Below are 8,492 nucleotides of genomic sequence, written 5' to 3'. Positions count from 1 at the left end.
GTAAACGAATAATATTAAACAAGATTCATTTTAGATAAACGATTTACTCTTAAATTTATAAAGACTTAAAACCTAATATTAAAAACCTGACAATAGTATATTACTACAATTCACTTTACCTACGATTCACACCTGAAACGCTTCCTATAAATCCAACTCCAACTTTAGTAGCGTGTCTGAATGATCAATCACAAAGGATGTGATCAGTGAGGTGTTCATATCCTCCGCTATCTAATTCGTGCATCACAAAATTTAATAATACTTGTAAAAGCTATCTATATTATATAAAATAGAAGTTGATATTAAGATAAAGTGAAGAGTAAAGTGACTACTTCATTCTTAAAAAAAATTGGGTCCGATAAATTCTTCCATTAAGAATAAAAATTATCATCATTAGATACGTTATCACCTAACACTACTAGTTGGATATGGACCAACTTATAATAGAAACGGTAACAATAGTTATTGAAGTAAAAAGAACAGCAGTAAATAGAGTAGAAATAGTTTGGGTCACATTCACAACTACAGTGATAAGTGCTTTAAATGTTCATGATATAAAGAGTTTAAGTATTATTTAGAAGATATTATTTTATATTTTTAAAATATTTTAATTTAATTTGATATATTTTGATTCTATTTATTTAATTACTAGATTGAGTGTATGTTCATGGGTTTGAGGGTTTTCATTGTTTTAATCTAATAAAAGGTTATAAATATCTCCTTAGCTATTGTAGTCGTAGCGTAAAATGATTTAGAGGTTTAAAACCTTTTTTGATTTCGTGATAAAACTATGGTGTGGACAATTAAGGTTGAGGAGTCCCTCTCTTGTTGCATCGGGGAATTGGATAGAAGGTCGAGGAGTTCCTTCTATTCAATTTTCAAATTATGGCGTTGACAAGTTAGGTTGAGGAATCCCTTTCTTGTTGCGTCAAGAAATTGGGTAGAAAGTAAAGTGATTCTTTTTGTATTCAATTTCAATCTATCCTTCTTATTTTTATTTCAATTTCAATATATCTTTTTATTCAGTTTGAATTCTTGTCTTTATGTTTATCTTTTATTTTTTTATTATACACTATCTCCAAATTCAGATTCTTTATGTACATATTAATCTTTCTAAACTTTAATTAGATTAGTCTTTCAAAATATTAAAATTAAACAAATTAATACCTGTAAATTAAGGATTAGGTGATTTTTAATGGAAAAACTTGACCTATCCCACGAAATAAACAAGAAAAATTCTATTGAGTCAAATTGTAAATTGATTCCTGAAGTTACACTCGAACTTTAAAGTAGTCATTGAAATTAATAGTCATCTAATATTATTTTTGAACTTCATTCCAGAACTCATACTAGTTCCTAAGACATTTTTTATTCATCAGAATACTGAAACAACATCGTTTTGTATCTATAAAAAAAAAAGCCTCCTTTTTCCCTTCCCTAACCTAAGCCCCTTCCCCTTCTCTTTCTTCTCTGTCTCCACTTTTCGCCGGCCTCTGTCACAACACTGCGCCGCGCGCCCCACTTTCTCCAACTTAGTCTCTTACACTCATATCTCCTAATTGTCTCTCTCTATCTCTCTCTTTTCTCTTGTCTCTTCTCTATCTCGATCTGCTACCACGATTTCAAATTTAATTCCCTCATTAATTTATTTTGTTTTTCTTCATACACAATTAACCATTAATTTCCACAAACACATTAACTAAACATTCTCATTATTCATTAATACACATTATTTTAACAGACTCAATTCAAATTCATCTTTCACCTAAACCACAAAATCTATTTATCAAGTTCAAAATTTTATACAACCAGTAACAGAACAAACTCCATTGCAGTTAAAAAAATTTGAAAAAAAATAAATGAACCCCGAAGCAAAGCAAAGTGACCCTGGTGCCAACTTTGAAATCAAAATCATTAATCAACGATGAAGGAAACACTTTCGATGGGAGCAGTGCGGCATCTCCCATAAGCTTGCTCGAAAAGCTCTTTCAACTTCAGTAAGGGAGTGCAGTGACAAATTAATTTTGAAATTAGCGAATATAAAAGGGATCAGGAAGGCAGAAGGAGACAGAGAGGAGATAAGAGTGTGAGAGACTAGAATGAAGAGGGAGGCGAACAGCGTGGCGCCGTGATCGAAGTTGGCGAGAGGCGGCAACAAAGGTTTCGGGTTGGGGAAGGGGAAGGGGAAAGGAAAGGGAAAGGAGGGAGAAGGGGAGACTCATGTTTTTTTTTATAAATACAAAACGACGTCATTTCAGTGTTCCGATGGATGGAAAGTGTTTTAGGGACTAGTATGAATTTCGGAATGCTAAGTTCGAAGATAAAATTGAGTAATTATTAACTTCAAAAACCATTTTAAAACTTTGAATATAACTTCAAGAATCATTTTAAGACTTAACTCAACACCTATTTGATAATTTTTATTTTTTTTGAGATAAATTTGTTCGTACGAAAATTTTCGAATACTAAATAATCATCCTAAAATGAAATGAGATTTTGTTATATTATTCTTTCTAGCTAAATGTGTTATGCCAGTAAATTTTTATTAGAGGTAAATTCTTTCTATTTGTTTTGTTCCTTAATTCGTGCTACCAAAAATATTCCATAACACAACAAAAATTATATAGAATCTTATCCTACTAAATTGCATCAAATACATAAATCTAAGTATCTAACTCCGTCATTATGTTTTATCATAGCAATGCATGCATGCACTTAGTTTATTTAGACTTAAATATCTTTTGATAAATTTGTAAAAGTTTAATTTTAAATTTGTAAAAATTTAATTTTAATGTATTGATAGTATAAAACGTTTTATAGAATTATGCAATTACATTTGCTCAATTTCTTATAATTTAATTCATAACAATTTTTGCATTCAATCTATAAATGCTTGTATTTTTTAGTTTTATCAAGATCTTTAGAATCTTTTTTTAGTTAAATTTGTAGAATAACCATTCACCTAGCTAATATAAAAAAATAGCTAAACTTGATTTTATCTCAAATACACACAAAAATCGGCCATCTAAACTTGTATCTTACCTACAAAATTATTATTTCAGTGAAAATTACGAGGAAGATTTTGCTCATCAATAGATATATACCTATTGAATTTTAGACAAAGGAAAAACAAAAATCATCGCCTTAGATTATTCACCAGAATCATATTTAAAAAAAAAATCTTTTTTTTTTTCATAGTTAATGGAATAATGAAGCATCATTTACATGGAAACAATAGGTCTATGAATTCTATATATGTAACTTACTAATCAATAATCATGCTTGAGGTAGTTCGAGATAATTAACAATTTAACAGCAATGCTAATTGAAATCTTGTTTCTATATTTGTATGTCTAAACTCAACGATTAATTTTCCTATGAATAAGGGTACAAAATTAAAGTACACATGATAACAAAAGATAAAACAAGCAATCTTCATTTGTTTCAAAATTAGGAAGAAGCTAATTAAGATCCCTTGAATACATCAGAAGGGTTCAATGGTTGAGAATCTAGCTGATAAAGATTGAGTGCAGGACCAACAAACCTGAACAAAATCCAAGCACCAATCATTATGAATATTGATGCATATGCAAACTTGTTGAGCCAAAACAGTGCACCCTTTTCTCCCATGTATAGTTCCACTGCCTTCTCATTCAATGTCATCTCCTCCCATTTCTTCTTAGGGGCACTTTTGACATTTCCCATTCTTGTAGCAACACCTCCATCATTGTTATTGTTTTCTTGCTTTCTTGATTGTCTTCTTGATGACCTTCTCCTGAACCTTACTCCTACAGCAGCTGAATCATTAGCTGAATCAGTTGGTGCTTGAACTGATGATGAGTTTAAACCACTACTGTTGTCATTGTTGCTGCTGCTGCATTTGAATCTGAGAGAAAGTTGGTGTTGATTTTGTTGGGGTTGTAAGAATTGTTTGTGTTTGTGGCTTCTTGATGATGGAACGAGATGTCTAGTGAGAATGAAGTGTGAAGAGAGAGAGGTTGTTTCCATGGCTAACTTGACAGAAAGAAAGAAAGAAAGAAAGGATAATGAATAATGATAATTTGTGGTTAGATTTTCTTGCTTATCTTGTTGGATTTTATTGGATAATAGTATATGATATATTGCTTATTGGACCACAAAGTTAATAAATTTCAAAATAGGCCTACAAGTACTTGCTAGTTTACTTTGGTTTGGACTTTGGGGGCAGTCCTCCATATATGAAAGTTGTACTTGCTAGTTTACTTATAGAGAGTTTAGTAAATGAAATATTTTACCTGAAAAATTATTAAATTTTTCTCAAATAAAATTCGGAGTTAAGCATAACCATGTAATAATACTAACAAGTTTATTACTTTATATAGACAGGTAAATAATAGATTCTGAACCCAAAAATAAATTGAAACAAAGAAGGAATCTTCAGCACCTCTAATTCAGTGAAACTCTACCATGTTTCTGGTACAAGTATGGAACATAAGTTACATTAATAAGTTATTTACTAAAAAGTATAATGACCAATGAGTATGTAAACATCTATGAATAACATGAGTTATCACCACCACCATTTTTTTTTACAAAGTTACATTATGAAAGGAAGGAATCCTAATAATAAAACTATAATAAGGTGGAAAAAGGTAAAACAAATTCCACACATAAAAGCTGTAGTATATTCTGTTCTTTTTCCTCAGATTGTGAAACCAAGTCCCCACCATAATGGAATAAACTATCTTAGGATTCGGCTCCTCTAAAGTGAGAAAGTTGGTATACACAGAAAGCGAGGGACTAATTTAGTTACTCTTGGATCCATAAGCTTTTGTGAATGAACAGAGAAGCAAACTAAGGATAGTGTGAGATTTGTGATTCTCATCCATTAGGTTTGGGAGACTTGCTATAATGGTGAAATGGAGAACCAGGAGGACCTCTTGGACTTGACAAGGTCCTTACAGGTTGACCCTTCCTTGAGAAAGATCCTACTTGTGTTTGCATGCCGTTTTTAGGATTCGGCATAGACATGGTTCGATCAACTCGAATGAACTGGAAGTGGCGAGACGCAATGGCCATGTCCTTGAGGTTCTGTACAGGCTTTAGAGCTTGAACAACTTCACTCATCATAGGTCTGGATTTCGGATCGCGGGCAAGGCACTGAGCTGCTACCTGGACTGCTTTTTGTGCACCTTTAATGGAGAAGTGGCCTTCAAGGCGATGGTCGATTATCCGATAGAACATTCTTCGGTCTAAGATAAAAGGTCTTGCCCATTCCACAAGGTTGTGCTCCCCATTTGGTCTATTCTTATCAATAGATCGCCGGCCGGTGAGCATTTCCAGTAGCACTACTCCGAAACTATAGACATCACTTTTCGTCGTCAAATGTCCTGATCAAAATAGGTAGTTTCATGTCAGAATTAAAACTTAAAGTGAAAAAGATAAAAACTATGTAGTACAAAGCTTAGAACTCAAAGGATATTAGGGTAATATAAACAATCTAAGTATAGAAATAGAATCCATATTCAAGCCCCTTCAAAATTTTGTTTGAGATGCAGAGTATTTTAAAGTAACAGAATCCATTTGGTAAATTAAGTTTGAATATCTACAGAAGTGTCAATAACCCATCATCTTCACTAACAGATTCATAGCACATAATACTATATCCTTTAACAGGATTCATTCTAAGTTTTACTTTGGATATATCTGACAACAGTTCTTTTAATTGCTACATTATAACTTGGCTCGCCGAGTAATCAATGAAACATGATGTTAATAAATGAAACAGAAAAATTAGGCTGGCATAAACCAAGCTGGGATATTTAACATTAATGAAAAGCTTAGATTTATGACAGTTCCAATTGCTATTGATAAGGTTCGAACTCACCCGTCATCACATACTCAGGAGCTGCATAGCCATATGTTCCCATAACTCTTGTAGATATGTGTGTCTTCTCCCCTTCGGGACCATCTTTGGCGAGTCCAAAATCAGAGAGCTTTGCATTGTATTCCTAAAACCAATTTTGATTTTGTGATTTTACATTAAGAGTATGAATACTGAATAGCAAACTAAATAAAAAGAAAATGCTTTGTTTGTTAATAACTCGCATACCGCATCTAATAGTATGTTAGATGTCTTGAAATCACGATAGATTACGGGCCTCTGAGCTTCTTCATGGAGAAAAGCAAGACCTTTTGCAGCACCAAGTGCAATTTTCATTCTGATAGACCAAGGAAGAGGCATAGACCCTTCTGCATAATTCATGGTTGTTACCAGAAAACGATTAAACTTCCTCATGCATACATATTTATAAGAACATAGTGCAAGAAAAAAAACTGTTTTCAACCAACATTTACATTAAGTGTGTGTTAAATTGTGATATAATATTTGTGACTTGAGATTGCAGATATAAATAAGCAGTGGTGAACACATCTACAGAGATGAAAATAAGTTCGTATCGTACTTCTAAAGAGGTGGTTCTCTAAGCTCCCTCGGGGCATAAACTCATAAACCAATAATCTTTGGTCATCTTCAATGCAGAAACCAATCAATTTTACAAGATTAGGATGGACAAGATCACCAAGAATGTTTAATTCAGCCTGGAAAGAAGAAGAAAGACACCGAGAATGTTAACAAAAAGCAATCACAGAATTAAAAGGAAAATCCTTGAATAAGTTTCTTACAAGCCACTCTTTGTGACCCTGAAGTCCATCATGGTTAAGGGTCTTGACTGCAACAGTAAGACCGGTCCCCGGTCTCACAGGTGCAGTTCCATTCTCCTCAATCCAACCCTTGAAGACACAACCGAACCCTCCCTCGCCGAGAAGACTCTCCGGTTTGAAGTTCCTAGTTGCCAACTTAAGCTCATTGAAGGTGAATTTTCGCAACCGAGGAGAAACCTTCAACTCCTCGCTGAACTTCGGAGTCGACGGGACACTTCCAGCATTACTAGTTGTTGTTGAGGACTCTGGTGCCGCACTTGCTTCCCTCTTGCTTCTCTCATATGCAGATGCTTTATCTACTTATTGAAAATAAATTAGAAAAACCTTCAATTCATTCATTGTTTCATGGTATTACCACCTAAACACTTGGGATTTTAAAGGATTAATAAAAACTAGTACATGATATGAATCTGATATGTATCTATTTAAGCAATCTAATCATGGAATTAGAACACGTTTAAGTCAGTTCTAAAATTCTCATACCAAAATTGACATCCATGGTTTAACTTTCTTTAATCTATATGATTCAATAATGATCTCTCAATGTCACAACTCAGAAATAAAAACCTATGATCCTTAAATTAACACAAAAAGTTAGCAGCTCAAAGATACAAAAGGATGAATAGAACCAAAAAGTAAACACAACCAGAATTTATTTTTCCTTCACTTAAATTTTGATATCAAATAGAAAAATATCATGAAGCCAAAGAAGTGAGACATACGTAAAAAATAAAAAACAATAAAAATATACTAACAAAAAGAAAAAACTTACAACTATGAGCACTAGTAGTGGTGCCACTTATGGAGTTATCAACCTTTGATCTTGAAGGTATGCAACTTCCAATGAAACTCAATCTAAGGCAACATCCACTCTCATCACCATCTCTATTCTTCTTCTTCTTCTTCTTCCCTCCCTTTGACTTTTCAACATCTAAACTCCCTGCTTTAATTGCATTATTCTCAAACCCCATCTTCCCTCAAATTCCTACCAATTTTTTTGATTACTCAAAAGTCCTTAAAGCTTCAAAATTCAATAAGAAAAAAAATATATTTAAATTAAAAAAGAAAAGAGTCACCTTAAGCAACCTTAGCTACAATAATTTAAGTCTTTTCTTAAAAATACAGCTTCTTCATCAATCATCATCATCAACAACATATGAAACATAAAAAAACAAGGAACAAGAACCTAGTATTCAATGATAACAAGGATCAACAACATAAGTACAGTGCTAAATAACTAAAAAGAAAAGGAAAACAGATAACAAAAAAGACATCAAACCAACCCAGTTGTGAAATTGAGTCTAGAGGGGCTGTAGGTGGAAGAGAGAGGGAGTGGAAAACTGAAAACTTGCATGTGAAAGGGAGAAAGTTTTTTTTTTTTTTTCAACAACGGGCCGGCCGGGCAGGCTTGGAATGTGAGAGTGTGCATCCGGGCAGGGCGGGCAGGAAAGAGAAAGTGACAGCCATTTGCTTTCTTTCTTTTATTAATTATTATGAGATGAGCACTTGCAAGTTACAACATCTCCTTTTTCTCTCAATTGTTTGACCTCATCATTTTTGCACCATGAATGATGAATCATTATTTCATAGATAATGTTCTTTTTTATTTCTTGTTCCCACCCAAAATTTATTTAATATAGAATTTAATTTGTATTAATTATATTGTAAAATATACTATCACATTAGGAAGAATATCTTTGACCTATTTATTTGTTAGTTTAAAAATTATAAAAATATGGATATTTGATTCAATAACAACTTTTTTAAATATATAATTTAATCAGAACTCA

General features: G+C 32.7%; 3 protein-coding genes across 6 annotated transcripts in view; all 3 read right to left on the bottom strand.

Moving 5' to 3' along the window:
• LOC107635286 (hypersensitive-induced response protein-like protein 2) overlaps window positions 1-3,114 on the bottom strand; it is an 18,999-nt gene extending 15,885 nt beyond the window's left edge. The window contains 1 exon segment of the mRNA XM_016338715.2: window positions 3,105-3,114. The gene's annotated coding sequence lies outside the window, so the exon portion shown is untranslated.
• On the bottom strand, window positions 3,227-4,082 carry LOC107635287. Its single transcript, XM_016338720.2, has one exon. The coding sequence runs from the start codon at window positions 4,006-4,008 to the stop codon at window positions 3,466-3,468; it is 543 nt and encodes a 180-aa protein (XP_016194206.1). The 5' UTR covers window positions 4,009-4,082; the 3' UTR covers window positions 3,227-3,465.
• On the bottom strand, window positions 4,397-8,211 carry LOC107635284 (probable serine/threonine-protein kinase PIX7). 4 transcript variants are annotated; one of them, XM_021121987.1, is made up of 7 exons: window positions 7,779-8,211; window positions 7,475-7,687; window positions 6,664-6,998; window positions 6,444-6,579; window positions 6,092-6,231; window positions 5,867-5,990; window positions 4,397-5,369 (listed from the first exon to the last, which is right to left on the bottom strand). In XM_021121987.1, exons 2-7 carry the CDS (start codon window positions 7,671-7,673, stop codon window positions 4,861-4,863), a joined length of 1,443 nt encoding a protein of 480 aa, XP_020977646.1. In that variant the 5' UTR covers window positions 7,674-7,687; window positions 7,779-8,211; the 3' UTR covers window positions 4,397-4,860. The 4 variants fall into 4 exon arrangements, with proteins under 4 accessions (XP_020977646.1, XP_016194197.1, XP_016194198.1 ...); XM_016338711.2 differs by having other exon boundaries at window positions 7,475-7,723; window positions 7,986-8,211; XM_016338712.2 differs by having other exon boundaries at window positions 7,986-8,211.

This window comes from Arachis ipaensis, chromosome B04, assembly GCF_000816755.2.
Source record: "Arachis ipaensis cultivar K30076 chromosome B04, Araip1.1, whole genome shotgun sequence".
In the NCBI taxonomy this organism is placed as follows: domain Eukaryota; kingdom Viridiplantae; phylum Streptophyta; class Magnoliopsida; order Fabales; family Fabaceae; genus Arachis; species Arachis ipaensis.
The sequence above is the reverse complement of the archived record's forward strand: the minus strand, read 5'-3'. Positions and strand labels throughout refer to the sequence as shown.

Excerpts from the sequence above, each read along its gene's own strand:
- LOC107635287 (XM_016338720.2), bottom strand. The coding sequence starts at position 4,008 with ATGGAAACAACCTCTCTCTCTTCACACTTCATTCTCACTAGACATCTC.
- LOC107635284 (XM_021121987.1), bottom strand. The coding sequence starts at position 7,673 with ATGGGGTTTGAGAATAATGCAATTAAAGCAGGGAGTTTAGATGTTGAA. Across the intron at positions 6,999-7,474 it reads CACTACTAGTGCTCATAGTT|ATAAAGCATCTGCATATGAG; the intron begins GTAAGTTTTTTC and ends TTCAATAAGTAG. Across the intron at positions 5,370-5,866 it reads TCCTGAGTATGTGATGACGG|GACATTTGACGACGAAAAGT; the intron begins GTGAGTTCGAAC and ends TATTTTGATCAG.